The sequence below is a fragment of the Neohortaea acidophila genome, assembly GCF_010093505.1.
Source record: "Neohortaea acidophila strain CBS 113389 unplaced genomic scaffold BDY17scaffold_4, whole genome shotgun sequence".
NCBI lineage: Eukaryota > Fungi > Ascomycota > Dothideomycetes > Mycosphaerellales > Teratosphaeriaceae > Neohortaea > Neohortaea acidophila.
In genome coordinates this window covers 975,893-996,678 of record NW_022985513.1, presented here as the reverse complement: position 1 = coordinate 996,678, position 20,786 = coordinate 975,893, and the positions used below count along the sequence as shown (strand labels likewise).

Sequence of the window (20,786 nt, the reverse complement as noted above, 5' to 3'; positions counted from 1 at the left end):
GGCAATGTCGGAGAATGGCCAAAGCGCACCAACCCGCCTGCCGAAGTGATTGCCTTCACGACGCAGGGGTCGTTACAAGATCCTGCTTTCCCGTCGCCGCGCACGGCAAGCGATCCCATTCGTTGCGGCAGAGGTGACGTTGGGAGGAGGGGGGATCTGTCGGCGTTTGAAAATGTGTGGGGGTTGAAGCACGGCCAACCAAGGCGGAAGGCTGTACTGCATACACCGCGCTGCTATTCTCCTTGCATTAAAGGGAAGTCTATCATGCTAACCGGGCCCGATCCAACGCCCTCACAAGCTTTTCCAATCGCACGAATGCCTACACCAAATTGCTGGGATACAACACCTCTTTGTTCCCCACAAAATCCTCCTTGATCGACCGCATCGACACAAACCTCGCCAGCAAGTTCGGCGAGCCCGCCTTGTCGTTCGTGCCACTCGCGCGCGCCCCGCCAAACGGCTGCTGCCCCACAATCGAGCCGGTCGACTTGGTGTTGACGTAGAAGTTGCCGGCGGCGTTGCGCAGCGCCTCCTCGGCGTACCGCAGCGCGTCGCGGTCCTGTGCGAAGACTGCACCCGTGAGCGCGTACTCGGATGTAGCATCGCAGAGTTTGCACACGTCGACGAAGGCCTGCGTCGGGTTGGCGGTGGTGTCGTCGTAGAGGTAGATGCACAGGATGGGGCCGAAGTATTCCTTGTCGAGGAGGGGGTGGTTGGGGTTGGTGGTGGTGTAGATGGTCGGGTGGATGTAGAAGCCCTTGCTGCCGTCGTAGGAGCCGCCGACGACGAGCTCGAGGTCGGCGTCGTTTTTGGCGTCGTCAATGGCCTTTGAAAGCTTGTCGAAGGATTGCTGATGGATGACGGGGCCGACGAAGGCGTCGTACTCCTCTGGCGGCCCGATTTTCAGCTTCTTCACTTCCTCTACGAGTCCGGCTTTGAGTTGCGGCCAGAGGCTCTTGGGGAAGTATGCTCGGCTGGTCGCGCTGCACTTCTGCCCTTGGTATTCAAATGCGCCGCGGACAGTGTTGATCACCACGTTCTCTACGTTCGCGCTCGAATGGACGACGTGGAAGTTCTTGCCGCCCGTCTCGCCGACAATGCGAGGGTAGCCTCGGTACCTGCCCTCACCCGTCGCCGCACCAATTTGTCCATACAATTGTCGGAAAACGGCGGTCGATCCGGTATAGTGCAAGGCCGCGAACTCGCGATGTGCCAGGACCGTCTTGGTGATCTCGACTGGGTCACCGGGCACAAACTGGATGACGTTCGCGGGGAGACCAGCCTCCAATAGAATGTTGTAAATCAACCAGTTGGAGGCCATGGCCGAAGGCGAAGGCTTCCACACCACCACGTTGCCCATCAGCGCGGGCGCGGCGGGCAGATTGGCGGCAATGGCGGTGAAGTTGAATGGAGTGATGGCATACACAAAGCCCTCGAGTGGTCGGTACTCCAGGCGATTCCACACGCCAGGGGAGTTGTGCGTAGGCTGCTGCGCGTACAAGTCCTGAGCATACTTGACGCCGAAGCGCAAAAAGTCGCACGTCTCCGCCGCAGCATCAATCTCCGCCTGCGTTGCATTCTTGCCCTGGCCCAACATGGTGGATGCGCAGATCTCATAGCGGTATTTGCCGCTAATGAGGTCGGCGGCCTTGAGGAAGATGGCCGCACGGTCGGCAAAGGGCAGCTGCTCCCATGCAGGCTTGGCGGCGAGGGCGGCATCGATGGCCTGCGAGATGTGGGAGGTAGAGGCGTGGGACCATGTGGCCAGGGTGTCTTTGTGGGAGGAGGGGATGGGTTGATGCGAGGTCTTTTCCGTCTTCAGCTCTTTCCCACCCACGACGATGGGGATGTTGAGGGGCGCCTGTTTCTTGAGGGCCTGCACGGCGGCCGTGAGCTTTTGACGCTCCGGCGAGTCTTTTGCGTAGAGGACCTGTGGGGTGGGTCAGTGTGAGTTCGATGTTGGTCAGGCAAGACGGAAGACTCACATTGGGCTCATTGTTGACTTCCGGGATGCGGAAGGTCGCGAGAGTAGCCATGGTGTTTCGAGGCGCTCGGAAGCTATATGAGATAACACTGGCGGATGAGAATGCTTTGGAAAGGAAGGTCAACGGAGATAGACAAGATTGCAGGCCTCTGGAAGCCATAACATGTGGAGAGTACGAAAGGAATGGTCGGAGTGTGGTTAAGATATTTCCAGGCAGCTGGCGCGGCTAGACGCGGTGTTGGTGGTGGGGTTCAGCAGCCTCATTAGGAAGCTCTCAAGCCCGGCCGGCACATCTCGCGAATAACAATTTCTTCAACTCGGTCTACGACTCGCCAAATTGTGAAGTCGACATTGTCGAGAAGGGCCATCCAGTCTACCTCTGACAGATGTAAACCTAAGCGGGGTGATATGGACGCCTGAGGCCAGATGGCGCATCTCCGGCGTCACAACGCTCGAATTCGCTCCAGCATCCGCCAAATATTTCAATGAAACTCCGGAGAAGGGCCAATCTGCGGGGCAGCTGGCGGGATCTGACGGCGATCCAATGGCTTCAAGCCTCTTGCATTCAAGTTTGTCTAACCTCATCCTTCATCCCATAGAAACATGCAAGATGCGCCTCGCCTTGAAATGCACTGCAAACAATTAACAATCCCCATCCTCTCATCGCATCGCAACAATCAATCCCGCCGGATCCTCCAGATAGCCCCTCACCCGCTCGGCGCACCGCGCGCACTCCGCCCCGTCCACCACGCGATGGTCCGCGCTCCAGTTGAACGTCAGCTCCTCCTTCTTGATCAGCTCGTCGTTCTCGTCAAACGCCGGCACAAACTTGCTGCGCCCAATCGCCATAATGGCCACTTGCGGCTCCGAAATCACCGGCGCCACCACGCCGCCGCCCACGGAGCCAATGTTGGAGACGGTGAACGTGGCGCCGCTGAAGTCGCCCGGCGCCAGCTTGTTGCTTCGCGCCTTCTCGCCTAGCGAGCGCAGGTTGGCTGCGATCTCCGTGATGCTGAGGTCTTGCACGTTCTTCAGTACGGGGACTAGCAGGCCGGAGGGTGAGTCGATGGCGATGCCGAAGTTGTGCGAGCCCTTATGGGTGAGTTCGGGTTTCTGCCCGTCTTTGACGATAAGCTGGGCGTTAAGGAGCGGGTGGTGTCGAAGGGCTAAGCTCAGGGCTTTAAGGACGAAGGCCAGATGTGTCACTTTCTGCTCCGGACCTTTCGCATTCAACTTGCCACGCATGGCGGAGATGGCGGTCATGTCGCCGGTGGTGGTGTAGAGGAAGTGGGGAATGTTGAGCGACTTCGTCATCGCCTTGAACATTTGTGACTGCACAGGTGTCAAGGAGACCTTCTTGTCTTCCCGTGTAGCTGCCGGGGGTGGCGCCGGTGCTGAGGTGGATGGTTGCTGGGGTTGTGATTGCTGCTGGCTTTGGCCCGACACATGTCGCTGCACGTCTTCCTTCAGCACCCTGCCGTCTTTGCCGCTGCCTTGTATATCCTCAATTTTGACATTGTGCTCCCGCGTTATCCGCCGTACCGCAGGCGTAGCGAGCGCGCCCTTGTCGCCCTTGGAAGACGGCCTCGAAGGCTGCGAGGCTTGGGCATCCGGTGATGAGCCCGAAGGCGGCGGCACCGAAGCCTCACCCGACTGACTGGCAGAAGCCTCCGTCTCCTTCGCATCATCCGCAACATCTTGCTCCTTCGCGGCCTCCTTGCCCTCCGCCTTCTCGCCCTCCCCGCCAACATCCCCCAACTTCTGCGCATCCGCCTCGCTAATCTCCTCCAAATCAATATCAATATCCACCAACGGCTTGCCCGTAATCGCCATATCGTCCGGCTCGTAGTGCAGCTTCTTAATCACCCCGTCGAACGGACTCGTAATCTCCACCGAAGCCTTGTCGGACTGCACCTCGCAGATCTTGTCGAACTGCTCGACGCGCGCCCCCGGCTGCACGAACCATTGGATCAGCTGGCACTCCGTGATGCCCTCGCCGATGTCGGCGAGGAGAAACGGTTTCACGGCGTCGAGGGTGCGGGATTGGTGGAATTGACGGTAGGGTGTGAAGAGGGGGAGTCGGGAGGGGTTGGTGACGGGCTGTTGTTTGCGGAGGAGGGAGGATTGCAGGCGGAGGGCGCGGAGGCCAGACGATCGTGGGAGAGCCATTGTGATGGGAGTGAGCGTCGGATGGAAGACGCGCAGAAATTGTTGGAGTCCCCTGCGAAGGTCAGATAATAAAAAGTCACAGGTGATGTTTGGCTAGCTGCTCGCCCATGCCAAAGCCGAGGTGGAGCTCAAAGCCGAGTGTAGGCGCTGCCATTGCGATGCTGCCTCAGGCTGTCGACTTTCGATAGCAAACCTCAGGCGTGAACATCAATCTTTTCAATGCGGTGAGCATATTGTGGCAAGGAAGGAGCTCCAGTGTCGTGAGAGGACCATTTTGCTGGTTCTAAATACCCATGTAGCGCCACGCTATGCCATGCTCAAACAACTCTCTCACACGTCTCCTCCAAAGCATTCTCTCATATGGAGAACTCGTCTCGAATGGCTCCAGCGTAACAGCGTTCTCTTTTCCTTCTCTAACTCTGCTGCACCTCCTTCGCCTGCCGCATCGCCAACTCCGAGTTCTCCGGCGCTTGCCGGAAAAGTACAATCTCCGACTGCTTGAAGTACCGCCGCGCGTCCTCGTCAATCAACACCAAACTCAAGTAATACCGCGTGCTGAACTTCTTGTTGACATCCCTAAAGGTCGGTGTGAGATCAAACCCACCCAGGAACAAGCGGATCGGAATCGTCTCCCCCCGACTCGGCGAGCCGTCCATAATCTCAAAGCGCACCAACGTCTCCGACTCATTGTACTGATTCGGCGGTGCGCCTGTGGTCTCCCGCCGTATGATCGACAGCTCCATGTGCCGGATCTTCAACCGCACCAGCAGGAAGTAGATGCGGCCGACAATGACATCCTTGAGGTGGTATTTGCTCTTGGAGTACTCGAATTCAATGTGCAGGCAGTCCTCGATCCCCACGTCCATCTTGATCACGCTGTTCGTCTCCGGCGGTTGTCGGTAGCTGTACACCCACAAGTCCTTCTCGCGCACGACGTCTTGCATGCGCCGGGAGACGGTGACGCGCAGGAAGTAGCGCAGCTTGACGTTGATGCCGTGGTAGGACTCGTATGGCTTCTCCACGTTCTTGAAGGCGAAGGGGAGGGTGACGGGGTGTTGGAGTTCGCCGGGGCTCGCGAGCTCGGTCTGGAGCGAGACGAATTCGTGGTTGGTGTTGCGGTCAAAGTACATTTCTATGCCGCGCAAGCCGGGACGTTAGCTGGCTGCCTGGCCCATTGTGTGATTGCATGCGCAACGCAGCATCATGCGCCTTACCTATTGTACCGACGAACTGCACTTTGATGCCCGTATGCTCCAGTCTCTTGCCATCTTTGGGTCGGATTGTCACTGCGCCTTTCACCGTCTCGCCATCGAGGTAGAGCAGGCATTTCTCCCGCTTGTTCTTGTCGAGTTTCACGTCTACCGTAGGCCGATCATCCGTGTCTTGTAGCACAATGTCGATGTCGAGAGGGGTGGAGAAGGAGAACAGCGACATCTTCGTCAAGGGGGGAGCGGGGATATGGCGCGGCCTGGTCGAAGTGGTCGAAGGATGTGAAGGTACGTAAGGTAGGCAGTCGCGGGGCAACCTTGAGGTCGATATTGGTGCCTGAGGCCGACATCAACTTCAGAACTTCAGGCTTCGACTATCATTTTCAAGCTATCAATTTCCTCTCTTTCAACCACGCCAACACCATGTCCAACCAGACTCCAACAATAGACCGTCTTCTCAATCTCGTCCCCGACGCGCCAGAATCAGTATTGGTCCAGCTTCGAGCACATCCAGAGCTCGCATCAAAACAAGATGCCCACGGATACTCGCTTCTCCACGCCGCCACATCCTACGACCACATTGATCTATTGCGCGCATTGATCCAAGAATTTCACGTCGACCCCAATCTCACGGATGAAGACGGCGAAACTTGTCTATTCAATGCGGAGAGCGTCGACTTCGCCAAAGAGCTCCTGGCTCTCGGCGTGCGGACCGATGTCACAAATTCCGATGGTCAGACGGCCGCGGAGAAACTGGACGATGAGGACGAGCAGCCTGAAGTAGCGGCATACCTTCGGCAGAGTGCAACAGAAACGTCCGGCCCATCGACGCACCCTTCAGACACAAATGGCTCCATTACGCAGGACGAAGCGGACCCCATTCGTCCCCCTCCACCTCTTCCAAATGGTGTTCAGGTCACCGTGGGCACCATGCATGCCGATGAGGTCGGAGGTGAACCCGACCCGGAATTCCGGAGACGCATTGAAGAACTCGCTGCCAGGCAGGATTTCGAAGGGACGGAGAGTCAGAGCGAGCTTCGGAACCTCGTGACGGATGCTGTCTCGGGACTTCACGGAACTGGACAAGGCTCGGCCACTCGACGACGCTTGGAGTGAAGGCTCGAGGCTCACTACTACACGGAGGCTTACACAGCCATGCATCTCCCAATCCACGTCAAATACCACACGATACAAGTTGAATAACTCCATGCCTATACGGGATATGCCCCAAAGCCTTCTATGCGGCATTACATCTGTTTCAGGACCACTACTCTCGCTTCGTTCCCAAAATCATACTGAGTCCCCACATCGCCCTTGAGGACCCGGAAGGACATTCAGCGGCGAATACGCGATCGAAATCACCAAACAGTGCCTCCCGCTGCTCCTCTGAGAGCTCCAAGTCTGTGGGCAGGATGGTGCGAATCTTGCCATGTAGAAACTCTAGGTCGACGATTTTGACCCAGCCCTCCGCCTCGGGGTCCTTCCCGTCATGGTACTCGAATTGCTCAAGCCGCAATGCACGGCGACCTTTTTGCCCTACCTTGTTTCTGTTCGCATTTAAGACGTATACAGCTCTTCAAACATCAGCCAAAGCAAGGTCGGGCGATGCTTAGACAGGCACTTTGAGTATTAATCGACCAATCCTGAAGCTTGAGTACAGGAGAGCGGAGGGACTGCCCGGCTGCCGCCTCTCCCAGTAACTCCGTACAATCCTCTTCATCAAGGTTGCCATCAAACGACATTCCGTCGAGCTTCTTCTTGACGTCATTAATCTAGTTTGACTTCCCAGAGACACGCCGCAGAGGATGACAGCTTTAGGGGTTGTCGTTCTCGAACAGCACAGTCGTTGCCTAGCCGTCGATCAAGTGCGCTTTGAGGTGATCTGCATCCCCAAGCTGCACTCCGACATACATTTCGAGAACGACAGCACCGTGTTAGTCCTCATCAAGATCATCTAGACGTCCTGCGCTAGCACGACAGCCTTTCAAATAAAGCACCAGAGAGACAAGATGAGCGGATTCACTCAACACACCACAGGCCGTGAGGTGGTCGAGAAACTCCATGAGCTTGTGGATGGCAAGACTAGTATGCAAGAATTGTATCTCATTCTTGCATCCAACCCTCAACGCTGACTCCTTCGGCATCATGCAGTCGTTATCACTGGACCCAGTCATGGTAGCATCGGTGGAGAGACTGTGCTGTCGCTGGCGGCAGCTAATCCCAAAGCCATCTTTCTGTGTGGTCGGAGCATGGAGAAGATCGATCCCGTCATTCGGGAATTCGCAGGCCAGAACAGCCAGCCGGAGCTGACATTCGTGCCAATGGATCTCATGGACCTAGATTCAGTCCGGGCCGCGGCGGCCAAGATTGCTTCCCAGACCAAAGTCGTTGATGTGCTGTTCAACAACGCGGGCATCATGACAACGCCGTGGAAAACGACTAAGCAGGGCATTGAGAGTCAGTTTGGGGTCAACCACCTTGCGCACTTTGTGTTCACGGCCAGATTGTTGCCATTGCTCAAGGCAGCGTCACCTCCGGCCACGATTGTAAACACTGCATCGACAGGATACCAGCTGGGCGGGATTCCTTTCGAGGATCTGACCTGGGATGTGAGTGCAGTTGGGAGCTTGTCGGCTCAACACGACGTAAGTAAGAGGTGAAGTGTAGTGCTGACCAAGCCTTGCTTGATTACACAGAACGGTGCCAAGTATCATCCGTGGCTTGCATACGCCAGCTCCAAGACGGCGAATTCGCTGTTCACGGTCGAACTGGCAAAGAAGCTGCAGCCCGAAGGCATCACTGCGTTTGCATTGCAGCCTGGTATGCCCGACACGAACCTCGCCTCGCATCTCCCACAGGAAGGCCCGGCATCCTTCAAGGAAGCACACCGCATCAACACGGAACGATTTGGAGGAGTAGAGCAAGACTTCAGCGGCGACCAGAAGACCGTACCACAAGCCTGCAGCACTCTTCTTGCCGCAGCCTTCGACCCAAATTTGAAAGGTACGTCCGCAAACCATGTCCATTCGATTGCTTTTCTCGAAGGCTGACATCTCACGAGCTCATTCGGGCGGGTTTCTGCGCAACTGCCAACCATACGAGGTCATGAATTATGCACAGGATCCAGCTGATGCCCAGAGACTGTGGAAGATCAGCGAGCAGTTGTCCGGTGAAAGGTTCTAGAGAGCTGGCTCTGCTCGTCGTCTACGCCCGCAGTGGCCTATTGTTCCCAGTTTGTCTGTAGATGTGTGCGGAGATTCAAATCATTGCGGCAGTAGCGGGGCGAGATTAAAAGCCACATTTGTCGGGCGAGGTGTCGAGGCGCAACCGGCAAATGTGGGGAGCATGAGGGGAAGGAGTATCCTAACGTTATTCCTCCCGATCGCTTGGTTTATCTGTTGTGGCCTACTCTCTGCTCCACGCTGTCTGCTTTCAGAATCCCTTGAATCGTTATTCAGGATGGTCCGACGCGTTGCCATTGTCACTGGAGCCGCTTCTGGCGTTGGCCTCGCGCTCACCCATTCTCTCGTCAGCACCGGGTGGGACGTCGTTATGGTGGACGTCAAAGCGCCGCAATCCACAGTACAGAATACCATCTTCTTACAAGCAGATGTATCTTCTTGGGAAGACCTAGCAGCGATGTTTGCGACTGCATTCTCCTGGCGGTCCCGCCTCGACTTCTGTGCTTTGAATGCTGGAATCGACGATCGAGATGACATCTTCTACACACTCTCGCGCAACGTGGACCAGCCGCCAAGAAAGCCTGACATGCAAACGTTCGATGTAAATCTTTCTGGCGTCTACTACGGCATTAAGCTTGCTGCTCACTATATGACAATCGTCTCGCCCGAGGCAGGGAAGACGCGAGAAGGCGGAAAGATCGTGGTCACAGCTTCCGCAGGAGGCATCTACCCACTGCCAGCCACACCGCAGTATTGCGCCTCTAAGCACGCACTCATCGGATTGGTTCGTGCGCTTGGTATGAACGCCAACGGAGCATCGGCGTGCAACATCACGATAAACGCCGTTTGTCCGGCCCTGCTTGAGACAGCACTCGTACCGCCAGAAGTCATAGCAGAGTATGGCGAAGAGCAAGTCACGCCTATGGATACTATCATGCGTTGCTTCGAAGAGTTGGCACTCTTGAGCCAATCCACAGAGGCAGACTGGGTTAATCGTGGCTATAGTGGGCGCGTAGTGGAAGGCAATCTCAAGGATCTCATCTGGCATGACCCGCCAGCGAGACCAGCTCAGAGCAGGTACGCAAGCAAAGGAGCAGGCGATGTCTGGGCAAAAGTATATAAAGAAAGGAACAGCAGGTTCACGCGTGGTTCTGAATGACTGAGATCTATCACAGATTTGACGATAGCATCGTGGCACATTGTTGTTAAGATAGTAGAATTCGTTAATACAGACCAGCGCTTAGCAAAGATGTCCTTCAATGCCATTTGAATCGCTTCCCCGTGATGGCCTGTATTGCTTTTGTCCGAGCCAAACAAAATCTTGGTAGATAGTGGAAAATCACCCGAAGCTCGCAGGAAATCGTCAAAAATCACTAAAAAATGACAAAAATTCACGTAGGACAGCAGGGATTCCCCAGTGGTCACCCACCTGAGTACTAATCTACCAGTCCGAAGCTTGAGTACAGGAGAGCGGACGGGATCCTCTTTTCTCTTCGGCTTATGGTCCTACGTGCTTAAACACGTGACTGGAATTGGTGGTGAATGTCGAAATCAATTTGGGAAAGAGCGACCGGCTTCCGTTGACGTTTGGAAAGAGCGACCCGGCTTCCTTTGATTTTTGGGAAGCCGCGACCGGGGTGGAGGCGAGTGGCGCACAGACCTCCCGCCTCTCCCTTGACCATGGGCCTCGAGATGCGACGATGTGTTTGAAATACACACATTTACAATGATGATGCGCGCTATTCGCTGGCAAGTGTAGACAACGGGTAACACCTGGACCTTTTTTCCGTAATGAATACTTTTTCTTCTGAAGCTCACTATTACCAGCGGCGCGAATGCCCGATACCCTCGCTATTCGCAATGCGTCGCCACGAGAGTTGACACTCACCGTCATCGAGTATCTACCGCTTCCATCCAAGCGGTCAAAGAGTCGGAATGCCCTGGTCGATCTCGATCGTGTCAAACCTGGTGTATGTGGCGGCACAAACGATGGAGATATCAATGTCGTCAAGCGGAAGACGTCAAGACCTGTCAACCATGTCGGCCGTTCTCCAGTCACGAGGAACGTTTCTATACAGATCAGGCCTTTCGACATCAACCAGACACCTATCCACGCCATTGGCTCTGGCGAGAGGCTACGGCTGATATTTCTAGATGCACAACATACCAACTATTCACTCGACATTCCAACAGCATCCGGGCGTGTCGAAAGGTTCATTTGCAATGGACATGCACAATCCGATCTTTTCGGCACACAGTCCAAGCCGGATCTTCTGGTGATCTTCGCAACAGTCGATCTTGCCAGCTGGATGCAAAGGCACGCGGACGATACACCCCTTCAAGCCCTGAGCATCCCAGGAACGCACAACAGTGCAACGTACTTCCGCGCCTTACCTTCCGTCCGATGTCAAGCCGTCTCGCTGAGAGAGCAGCTGCAGCATGGGGTCCGATGGCTGGATTTCAGGCTACAGGTCGACCACCCAGAGAGACTAGATTCCGATCAATTGAGCGTCGTGCACAGCGTTTTTCCAGTCGCCCTGTCCGGCTCGAAGCAGTTTCGGGAACTCTACAACGATGTTCTGGATTTTCTGGCACACCATCCGGGCGAAACAATCATCATGTCCTTGAAGCGAGAGGGAACTGGGAAGGGGACGGATGCAGATCTTGCAAAACGACTGCATGATCATTACATCAATGACACTGATTGGGTGACGAAGCCAGGTGTACCTACGCTGGGAGAGGCGCGAGGGAAAATTGTGCTACTGCGTCGCTTCCAATTGGCGAAAGACACTGCCTCATTAAGTCAGAAGATCCACGGCATCAATGCCCAACCCTGGGCGGACAACTCCCCCAACTCCACAGCCGGCGATGTACAGGTGCAAGACTTCTACGAGGTATTGCACACCAAGAATGTTGAGAGGAAGATAGGGTACATTCACGATCATTGCGGTCGTGTTGCCACAAGCGATGTCGCCTCACTGTCTTGTGCGCCCTTGTTCATCAATTTCCTCAGTGCGTCGAATTTCTGGAGGCCCGGTTGTTGGCCCGACAAGATTGCTGCCAAAATCAATCCGGCCGTCACCCGCTACCTGTGCGAGCAACATGGGCTGCGACGAGGTCGAAATGAGGGACATGGCGGAATGGGAGTACTGGTCTGCGACTGGGTCGGCGCGCAAGGAGATTGGGATCTCGTCGAGATGATCGTGGGCATGAATGAGAAATTGCTGGCACAATAACGTTGAAGGTCTGCTGGATACGCCCGACTGTCATCCGATATCAATCGCCACCTCTCCGGAACCCGTGCACGACAACACCTAACGCACTTCTCCCCCCTCCCACCAAGCTAAGACATCAGTTGGATGTACTCCGCAACCACACGTTGAAGCTGCGCCACGATCTCGTCCATCGAGTCGAGGAGCCCGCGAGCCTCAGCAGGCGGAAACTTCAGGCGTGAGAGGAGCTCACACTGCTCTTGAGCAAAACGTGCGAGTTCCAGCATCATTCCGATAGGCATGGTAGCCTGCTTGCGTGCGGCGAACACTTTCGTGCTCGGGGTTGCGAATGCTTCAAGGTTGGGCTCGACTTCTATCGTGCTCTGGTTGCGTGGGAGTGATTAGCTGGTGGAATTGATTGGAAGGCTGCAGTCTCTTCTTACCTTTGCCTCGACGCTGAGTACCAGGTCGATGGTGGAATCGGTGGAACCGTAGTGGATCGTTTCGACGACAGTGATTGGCATGGTGGTTGGCCTTCAGTGGAGTGGTGTCGAGGATGGCTGGAGTGGATTCTGAGGGTTGATAGCATATCGGAAGGGATGGAGGCAAGTGCATCTCTTTATGTACTTCCACCATTCCTTGATTGCTGACCGCCTTTCAACAGCGTTTGCCGTGGGTTAAGACATCACGGATGGATGAGACAACGACGTTTACAAACCAAATGCAGAGTGCCTTCTATCGGCTTCTTTGCTGCGTGTTTCCGTTGGTATGGCTGCATCCCATTACAGTCCCGACGGAAGCGTCATGGCAAACGGCAGGAAGCCCTTTGAGTAATCCACCCAACAGACGGGATGTTCCATTGCTGAGCCGAATCTATTCTGGCCTTTTCTATGCAACACCAGTGAGCGCTTTGCCAATGCCAGTGCTGTTACAAACGCCAAAGCCAACGCTGCCAGCCAACGCTGCCCTGATGCACTCCCTACCAGACTCCCGCTTCAAATTATCAAGCAGTCGGGTCGCCGTTCGCCCACGGCACCTCACCCATCACAATCTTCCCCGCCTCCTCTTCAATCTTCTCCGCCTTCTCTTCAAGCTTCTCCGCCTCCTCAACAGCCGCCTCGCCTTTCACTCCCCCAACAACCCACCTACATCCCCTCCCCTTCTCCATCCCCGCCTCCTCGACCACAGCCTCAAACCCCTCCGGAATCATCTCATGCCTCAACTCCCACCCCGCCCTCCGACAAAGCTCCCACACAACCTCATCGCACTGCCCCAGCAACTGCACATCGAAATTGACATGCTCAATCGGCTCCCGGGAGATGTAAACATGCGGCACGTGATGCGGCAAGTAATTCGGAATCTCGCTCACGGGCGCCACCTTGAGCGAAGTGCCGATGACAAGCACGAGGTCGACGCTCTTAGCGTCCGTCTCGGCGAGCCGGTCGAAGAAGGTGTTGGGCAGCTGTTCGCCGAAGAAGGTGATGTCGGGCTTCATCACGCCTGCTGTGGGGATGTTGTCGTCGTCGGAGTTCTCATCGGAGTCGGTGTCGAAGTTGTGCTTTGCTTTCTTCTTCTTCTTTGGCGGTGGCGCGGCGGCTGCTAGCGCTGCGCTACACTGCTTGCAAGTGGCGACTTGCTGTGCGCGGATGTAGGGGAAGATTTCGGTGCCTTTGACTTGGTGCTTGCATTTGCGGCATGAAGCGGTGGCGAAGGAGCCATGGCACTGGATGAGGCGGGCGGGCTCAATGCCCGCGCGCTCCTCGAGGTTGTCGATGTTTTGGGTGTAGTTTGTCTGCAGTTTGCCTTTGTCTTGGAGAAGGCGGATGAAGGCGTGGGTGGGCGAGTGGCGTGTCTCATCCGGGAGGATGCCGTGAGCCAGGCGGTAGAAGATGCTTGGATCTTCGTCGAATCGCTCAATGTCGAAGACCTCTTCGGGTTCGTAGATGCCTGCATCGATCAATTTGGAGTAGAAGCCGGTGTTCTTGGAGCGGAAGTCGGGGATCCCAAGGGAGGTGGAGATGCCGGCGCCGGTGATGACCATGACATTCTTGCTTTGCTGGAGTAGTCGCGCGACGTCGTCGATGGTGTTGTATTGCGGCAGCTTCTGGCGCTTGTGGTAGAAGCGGACAATGGCCGAGACGAGGAAGCCCAAGAACATACTGTCCCCGAAGCGGGCCTCCAGTTGGGGATTCAAGCCAAATGCAGTGCCCAGTAGTAGAGGATTCATCTTTGACAGCATCTCAGGCACGAATCGATCCGGTCCAATCTCGAATAGTCTGGCGCGGATCTTGGAGATCTCTTCTGGGTCCAGCTCCATATCCTCGTCGAGGTCTAGTAAAACGTTTAGCGTCGTCCATAGAGATTAACATACAGCATCCAAACTCACCATCACGCTGCCACGGATCGAGTTCGGCAGAGTCAACAACATCGCGAATCAGCTCATAGTCCTCGCCGCCATCGCTTAGGTTGCTATCGCTCGCAATACCTTCGACCGCGTCGCCGGGTTCTTCGCAGTCTTCGTTCTGCTCTTCATCACTGCCATTCGCCTCTTCCGCGTTAATCGAGATTTGTTCCTTCCCCAGGTCGCGGTCCTTGCCCGCCAGCGCCACACCCTCACGAGCCATCTCCGAGTGCCTGCGCTTTCTATGCGCGAGCGGGGTGGCCACGGTGGGCGAGAGGGGTGGCAGTGGAGGTGTTGCCATGCTCGATGTCTGTATGATTTCCTACGATTTCCACGTCAGATGTGCTCTCGCTAGGAAAAAGTTTGTGTTATTGTTGACAGAATGCTTTTCGGGGAGGTGTTTCCAGAATTTCCCAAAGAGGAAGGCTCGAGCGGGAAAAAAAGTCCTGGAAGGTCCCAGTACAAATCAACTGGAAGGTGCGGTCGGTGGCTAACGAATGAAGGGCGTTCGTTAGCACATTTGCGAACGATGAATTGCTAACGGCGGGCTTCACAGTTGATAAGGGAGTTTGAACGATTGTTTGCTGCAGACGAGCAAGCCATGGTCATATTATCATTAACTACGATACCTTGTGTTCAGCTGTAAGAGTGCCGCTCTTTGCCGCACCCGCCATGATCGCCTGTGTATCCGGTCTTGCCCATACAAGGCGCATTCGGCAGCCTCGTGCATCCATAATGCTGATCCCTGTCCGTCCGTCTGTCCGCGTTCCCTGTAGACATACATTCCGTGAACGCCAATGACTCGAGTGAGAGCCTTACTCGAGTTCCTCTGTATCCAAACGCCAGAATCGCCATCATCTCCAGAAAGTCTGTCGAGGCTGTCCACTAGTTCCAAGAAGCTACCCAACAGCGACCTCGCTCACGCCGCAGCATCAACTACGCCGATGCTTGAACGAGCTCCGGCGATGACACCGCCGGCCTCTCCTCTTTGCCCACTTGGCTCTCCGGCTTGGGCGTGTCCTCGCGCTTCGGGATACTGCCCAACTCCGCGCCCTGGCCCGACTGACCCCTCTTCCTGCCACCAAAATGATGCCAGGAACTCTTGCCGCCATCCTGCGCGGCCGGCCGCTCGGAATGCGAGTCGGAATCGATGATGCGACTCAGCATGCCGCGTTTCTTCGGCTGCGGCTTCGGCTCATCGAGCGCCACATCCTCGAGCGCTTCCGGCTCTTCCTCCGTCTGTGTGCCCGGCACCTCCACCGGCCGACGGAAAGAGTTGGAGTGCTTCGGGGGCGCAAGAAAGGTGCGGGAGTCAAGAGATGACCGCGGCTTGCCTTCGGGGGAGATGATGGGGGAGCGGGCGCAGATGTCGAAGGAGCGGCGGTAGGAGTCGAAGGATTCGCGGGAGATGTTGAAGGGTTCGTTTTCGTCGAACAGGCTGCGGCTGCGACTGCTCGTCGTACTTCTTGATGACGAGCTGCGCCAGAAGGTGCTCTTTTGCTCTGTCGGGGAGGGAGGGACGAAGACGCCGCTGTCGTTGATTTCTGTGGGGAGATTGGGTGTTAGTATTCTGAGCGTGTCCGCGTGACCCGGTCATTGGGCGCATCGGGCAGACTGACCACTTAGTTGGTATTCGGCGGGTTTCTGGTCTTTGGTGATGGCGGTGGGGCTCGCGACAAGACCGGTGTTGCCGTCGTCGACACCATTGGTCGTCACGCGGACGGTTTCGTCCTTGTTCCGGAACGGATTGCGCATGAGGGGCATGTTTGGATGGATGTGTGGTGGGGTAGACACTCTAGAGTCGCCGATGGATGTTCCGTAAGATGCGCAGTCGTAGCAGAGCCAAGTCAATGGACCGAATGACCTCCAATACGATGGACGGACGATGGGATGAAGAGTTAAGATGGGGAAAGGGTCGGTCGCAACTTGGCGGCTCATGGATGGGTCGGGAGTCGCGTTGCACTTAACACACACCCAGCAGTCGCCGGGAAGCGCGGCAACGCCCCCAACCGGGAGTCGGAGGACGGGAGGGCCGAAGTCAATGACGAATGACGTTCACGTCCGCCGCAAGCGACGCCCGGTAGTTGTGGGCGTTATTAGACTTTCTGACTGCGCCAGGCGTAAGAACTGGGACGGCATAGGGCAGTCAATCGCGAGCTGGCAACTGATTTGGACGGATCTACACGGCCGGGGCCTGTTTTATACTATTCTTATTCCAAGACGCTTTAACTGTTGTTGGCAACGTGTGCGACGTGGCTACGGTGCGACAGAACCCGCGGGGAGTGATGAGTTTTGGTGATTCCACAACATCATCTGACCCACGCGCCAAACGTTGGGCGCAACCACACATTGCAGTGCGCTTGGCTCAGCTCTGCATGAACACCAGAATAAACTTGGCAGTGAATCCGCATGAAGCCTGATTGTGATTGTGCCATCGTGTCGCTGGAAACAACTAATTCATGCCTGAGGCACCGACGCTGGCGGGCTTAGTCATATGCCTAACCTTTCCGGGACAACTTGAACTTTTGTTGGAGGCTCCTGCACACTTGCACTCTCTCCCACATCAACTGTGAAAGTCTCAAAAAACGGTCAGCCTTCGAGGCGTCCAACGCGCCAAGATGACGACCATCGCCGACGAGCTCTTGAACGACTTCGAGGACAGCGGTTCGGAGAAGGAGGAAGAGGAGGAACAAGGGCAAGCGACCGACTTCTACGGCGACGATGGCCTGAACGGTGTCAAGGCGGAGCCGACAGTCAAGCGAGAGAATGGCGGCGTGGATCTGAAAATGGACGAGGAGGACGAGGACGATGGTGCTGACGTGGGTGTATCGCGTCATTTGAAGATGGAAGACGAAGAGGATGAGGAGGAGACCAAGGCCAGGGTGGAGAAGATGGAACTCAAGACCGTCAGCGACGTGCGGAGCGTTGCAGGGTTGATGAAGCAGCTGCAGCCTGTTATCGAGGTAAGCCACACCCATTTCCCCGCCTTCCAGTGTGAATCGTCATCGTTTACATGTCTCATGAACAGCCCTCCTAACGTATTCCTCCTCCTGCAGAAAATCGAGTACTACAAAGGCCTTCCGCCCGACAAGCAGACGAAGAATGTCGGCAGCATCGAGGACAACCCCGAGTACAACTTGCTCACACAGTCCAACACCCTCTCCACCAGCATCGACGGCGAGATCATCCTCGTGCACAAATTCATCCGCGACCACTACTCCGTGCGGTTTCCCGAGTTGGAGACGTTGATTCAGAATCCATTGGAGTACGCAAAGACGGTGGCAATCATTGGCAATGGTCCCATGGAGAATATCCGTGCCATCAGTGAGAGCAAGGACAATGTCGTAGGCCAGTCATTGCGACAGGTTTTGGACGGGCCTTCTTTGATGGTGGTGACCGTGGAGGCTACAACGACGAGCGGAACGCCCCTTGCAGACAAAGAGCTTGCTGCGGTTCGCAGGGCATGCGAGATGACCCTTCAGCTGGATCGCGCCAAAACCATCCTCACCGAATACGTCCAGTCACGCATGTACATGTTCGCCCCCAACCTCACCACACTCATCGGATCCTTGACTGCAGCACAGCTGCTCAACTATGCCGGTGGTATTATCGGTCTGGCGAAGACGCCAGCCTGCAATATTGCACCACTCGGCAGCAAGAAGAACACTTCTATCGGTCTGGCGACCAACACTGGCATCCGACATCAGGGGTTTTTGTACAACAACGACATCATTCGAGACGTATCGTCCGACCTCAAAGTCCAGGCCATGCGGATTCTTTCCGCCAAAATCGTCCTCGCTGCACGCGTTGACCAAGCGCACGAAGCACCCGCAGGCGAGCAAGGACTCGCTTTCTACGATCAAGTGGAGAAGCGCATCGCCAAACTATCAGAAGCTCCACCCAACAGTGGCGTGCGAGCATTGCCGGCACCAGACGACAAGCCCGCAAGGAAACGAGGAGGGCGTCGCGCGCGCAAAGCCAAGGAAGCAACCGCCATGACTGATCTGCGCAAAGCCCAAAATCGCATGGCCTTTGGCAAAGAGGAAGCCGAAGTTGGCTTTGGTGACGGCACCAAGGGCCTAGGAATGATTGGTCAACAAGACGATGGCCGCATTCGAGCTCAGCAAGTCGATCAAAAGACCCGCGCAAAGCTATCCAAGAAGAACCCGGGCTGGGGCGGCGCGACACCCGTCGGCGGCACTACCACATCCCTCCGCAGTTTCGGCGGCCCTGGTGCCCTCGGCACAGCATCGACGCTCAAAGCCGCCGGGCTCCGTGCTTCGGGTGTGGGTAGCGGGCTGAAGACCAACGTCGGCAACGTCGGCGGCACCACTTCCACCATCGCTTTCACGCCGGTGCAAGGCTTGGAGCTGATCGATCCCAAAGTTCGCGAGGAGATGAATCGGAAGCGTAAGGCGGAGGAGGACCGCTGGTTCAAGGGCGGGACGTTCACGCAGGTTGGCAGCGCTGGAAGTCCGGCGCAGGCCGGCTCTGTGGATAGTTCTGGGTTCAAGGTGCCGGCGTTGCCGAATAAGAAGATGAAGCCTGAGGGGTGAGGAGTTTGGGAAGATGGAAAAATTCAGAGAAGATGCGAGCTTGGTGTGTCAGACCGGTCGTCCACTTTGCGGCGCTGCAGGGAATGACACTCTGGAATCTCAGGTTACTCGAGACCAGCGTCCTCTGCTATCGGAGCCTGGAACTACCTTCACACCAGCGGCAGCACAGGCGGGCATGGAATCACAGCCCATGATATGCTATGGCTGTTTTGGAAGCAGCGGAACAAGAATTCGGACCGGCGCGGCACGCGTCCTTCTTCCCCGGGTTTTGCTGCGCGCCTCCACGTGGAGCATCCGGCTTAGTCCGCGATAGGTTACTGCTCATCCAGAACTTCCCGGTATGCGTGAATTCTTGTCCTTTGCGTCTATTTACATTGACACGCTTTTGGAGTCTCGGTACTGCTCCATATCATGATTTTACGGCAACATTATCACATCTTGCACATACATATGCACACCATGTCGCCTGCTTGAACCCACCTGCCCGTCCCCGGTCAGCCACACTGCCGCAGTGAAGCAATGGAGATCTCCTGGCGAGGCAAACTGCCTCGAGACTCGCGCTTCAATGGGCCCCTTCGCTTCAACCGCGTCCGCAACCCAGAAGACGCTTTAGTACCATGGCGAGAGCGAATCAAGCAGTACGCCCACAGCACTCCACCATCTCTCGTCACAGCTAACCATGCCATCCGCACTGTACAGCTTCACCTGGGCCTGGTTCGGCTGCACCCTCTCCACCAGCGCCGTCGGCGTCCTGCTCGGCCTCACGCCCCACCGCTTCCCCGGCCTGACGACCATTGGCAAGATCTTCTTCATCTTCGCCATCGTCCTTACCGTCGCGTTTTCTGTCTGCATTTGCGTCCGCTTTTATCTGGTTCGCCCGGCGTTGCGTAATTCTTTCATCCACCCCACCGAATCGCTGTTCTTTCCCACTTTCTTGCTTACGCGTGAGTCTTGCAAGGTCCCGTGGAATGCTTGTCGTTGTCAATGTGTGGCTGATGCTATGGCTGGGCGGTCTAGTATTGAATCTCCTCATGGCCGTCCAGATCTACGGCGTGCCGGAAGAAGGATCTTGGTTGATCGTCGCTCTGCGTGTCATGTATTGGATATATGTCGCCGTCGCATTCATCACGGCCGTCGTACAGTATCTGGACTTGTTCGCGGCGCCCGCACAGAGGTTAACAATCCAGGGTATGATCCCAGCGTGGATCCTGCCCATCTACCCTTGGTGCGTATACCTATTTCATTGTGTTATCCCAGCCAATGGCGGCTGATGGGCAACATCACACTCTAGTAAACTCATCGGCTCCCTCACCGCCGTCCTAGCCCCCTCTCAACCACCCGGACACCGCGTAGCAATGATCGTCGCCGGTCTCACATTCACCGGTCTTGGCTGGATGGTCGCCCTCCTCATGCTCGCGGCCTACCTGCAACGACTCCTAGCATATGGCTTACCCGCCCCCAATCTCCGACCAGGGATGTTCATCTCCGTCGGCCCGCCCTCCTTTGTCGCCATCGGCCTCATAGGCATCGCCGACGCCCTGCCGCCCGACTACTGGTACTTGAACAAACACCCGCTCGCTGTTTACGTGCTACAGCCGGTAGCAGACTTCACCGCCATTTTCATCTGGCTGCTTGGATTCTGGTTCTTCTGCATCACGCTCTTGGCTGTGCTGGCCGGGGTGAAGGAGATGTCGTTCCACCTGGTGTGGTACGCGATGATCTTTCCCAATGCCGGCTTCACCATGGCCATGATTCGCATTGGGAACTCATTGGAGAGCCCTGCTATTTTGTGGATCACGAGCGTGCTGACTGCTATGTTGGTTGCTATGTGGTTTTTTGTCTTTGGATCGATGGTTAGGGCGGTGATTAAAAGAGATATTCTCATGCCGGGGAAAGATGAGGATAAAGGTGGGTGACTGTTTCAGTCGTCACTTGTTGTTGCGAAAGACTGACCTGGCGTAGACCAATTCAAGGAGGACGACGAGCAATACGGTGTGCGTGCGCCGCCGATGTGATTGATCTGGCTATCTATCACTACGCCAAACACGCATCAAAACCACAACATGAACTCGTA

General features: G+C 56.0%; 9 protein-coding genes across 9 annotated transcripts, besides 2 other annotated features; 4 read left to right on the top strand and 5 right to left on the bottom strand.

Moving 5' to 3' along the window:
- Positions 1 to 319: 319 nt before the first annotated feature.
- Positions 320 to 2,036, bottom strand: BDY17DRAFT_309558 (Aldehyde/histidinol dehydrogenase; the record flags this gene model as incomplete). Its single annotated transcript, XM_033735347.1, has 2 exons — positions 320 to 1,930; positions 1,986 to 2,036. 2 exons carry the CDS (start codon positions 2,034 to 2,036, stop codon positions 320 to 322), a joined length of 1,662 nt encoding a protein of 553 aa, XP_033590852.1.
- A 140-nt stretch (positions 2,037 to 2,176) lies between these two features.
- On the bottom strand, positions 2,177 to 4,233 carry BDY17DRAFT_295351 (2-oxoacid dehydrogenases acyltransferase-domain-containing protein). Its single transcript, XM_033733281.1, has one exon. It carries the CDS (start codon positions 4,151 to 4,153, stop codon positions 2,645 to 2,647), a length of 1,509 nt encoding a protein of 502 aa, XP_033590851.1. The 5' UTR covers positions 4,154 to 4,233; the 3' UTR covers positions 2,177 to 2,644.
- A 333-nt stretch (positions 4,234 to 4,566) lies between these two features.
- Positions 4,567 to 5,587, bottom strand: BDY17DRAFT_248194 (vacuolar protein sorting-associated protein 26-domain-containing protein; the record flags this gene model as incomplete). Its single annotated transcript, XM_033730887.1, has 2 exons — positions 4,567 to 5,285; positions 5,368 to 5,587. 2 exons carry the CDS (start codon positions 5,585 to 5,587, stop codon positions 4,567 to 4,569), a joined length of 939 nt encoding a protein of 312 aa, XP_033590850.1.
- Positions 5,588 to 5,784: 197 nt separating this feature from the next.
- On the top strand, positions 5,785 to 6,477 carry BDY17DRAFT_323149 (uncharacterized protein; the record flags this gene model as incomplete). Its single annotated transcript, XM_033736956.1, has 1 exon — positions 5,785 to 6,477. The coding sequence occupies one exon, from the start codon at positions 5,785 to 5,787 to the stop codon at positions 6,475 to 6,477; it is 693 nt and encodes a 230-aa protein (XP_033590849.1).
- Positions 6,478 to 7,172: 695 nt separating this feature from the next.
- Positions 7,173 to 8,625, top strand: BDY17DRAFT_125181 (putative short-chain dehydrogenase). Its single transcript, XM_033729352.1, has 4 exons — positions 7,173 to 7,446; positions 7,513 to 7,970; positions 8,058 to 8,364; positions 8,423 to 8,625. The coding sequence occupies exons 1-4, from the start codon at positions 7,371 to 7,373 to the stop codon at positions 8,542 to 8,544; spliced, it is 963 nt and encodes a 320-aa protein (XP_033590848.1). The 5' UTR covers positions 7,173 to 7,370; the 3' UTR covers positions 8,545 to 8,625.
- Positions 8,626 to 8,820: 195 nt separating this feature from the next.
- Positions 8,821 to 9,620: a sequence feature (Protein overlapping with rRNA (BDY17DRAFT_345075, KAF2484278.1) was converted to a misc_feature.).
- A 736-nt stretch (positions 9,621 to 10,356) lies between these two features.
- Positions 10,357 to 11,779: a sequence feature (Protein overlapping with rRNA (BDY17DRAFT_345075, KAF2484278.1) was converted to a misc_feature.).
- Positions 11,780 to 12,758: 979 nt separating this feature from the next.
- On the bottom strand, positions 12,759 to 14,457 carry BDY17DRAFT_309554 (DHS-like NAD/FAD-binding domain-containing protein; the record flags this gene model as incomplete). Its single annotated transcript, XM_033735346.1, has 2 exons — positions 12,759 to 14,086; positions 14,142 to 14,457. The coding sequence occupies 2 exons, from the start codon at positions 14,455 to 14,457 to the stop codon at positions 12,759 to 12,761; spliced, it is 1,644 nt and encodes a 547-aa protein (XP_033590847.1).
- A 278-nt stretch (positions 14,458 to 14,735) lies between these two features.
- BDY17DRAFT_295342 (uncharacterized protein) lies at positions 14,736 to 16,096 on the bottom strand (the record flags this gene model as incomplete). The annotated part of the gene is made up of 2 exons (XM_033733280.1): positions 14,736 to 15,700; positions 15,776 to 16,096. Coding segments are annotated over 2 exons (929 nt in total), but the record flags the coding sequence as incomplete, so codon positions are not given.
- A 678-nt stretch (positions 16,097 to 16,774) lies between these two features.
- BDY17DRAFT_248743 (uncharacterized protein) lies at positions 16,775 to 18,712 on the top strand (the record flags this gene model as incomplete). The annotated part of the gene is made up of 2 exons (XM_033730931.1): positions 16,775 to 17,119; positions 17,213 to 18,712. 2 exons carry the CDS (start codon positions 16,775 to 16,777, stop codon positions 18,710 to 18,712), a joined length of 1,845 nt encoding a protein of 614 aa, XP_033590845.1.
- Positions 18,713 to 19,231: 519 nt separating this feature from the next.
- On the top strand, positions 19,232 to 20,727 carry BDY17DRAFT_323142 (voltage-dependent anion channel; the record flags this gene model as incomplete). Its single annotated transcript, XM_033736955.1, has 5 exons — positions 19,232 to 19,350; positions 19,412 to 19,656; positions 19,730 to 19,937; positions 20,004 to 20,620; positions 20,675 to 20,727. 5 exons carry the CDS (start codon positions 19,232 to 19,234, stop codon positions 20,725 to 20,727), a joined length of 1,242 nt encoding a protein of 413 aa, XP_033590844.1.
- Between the last annotated feature and the right edge of the window lie 59 nt (positions 20,728 to 20,786).

What these genes read in the sequence shown, in the direction of transcription:
- BDY17DRAFT_125181 (XM_033729352.1), top strand. Translation starts at nt 7,371, where the DNA reads ATGAGCGGATTCACTCAACACACCACAGGCCGTGAGGTGGTCGAGAAA. An exon ending in GCTTGTGGATGGCAAGACTA is followed by an intron (nt 7,447 to 7,512) that starts GTATGCAAGAAT and finishes GGCATCATGCAG; the next exon opens with TCGTTATCACTGGACCCAGT. An exon ending in TCGAGGATCTGACCTGGGAT is followed by an intron (nt 7,971 to 8,057) that starts GTGAGTGCAGTT and finishes TTGATTACACAG; the next exon opens with AACGGTGCCAAGTATCATCC.
- BDY17DRAFT_295351 (XM_033733281.1), bottom strand. Translation starts at nt 4,153, where the DNA reads ATGGCTCTCCCACGATCGTCTGGCCTCCGCGCCCTCCGCCTGCAATCC.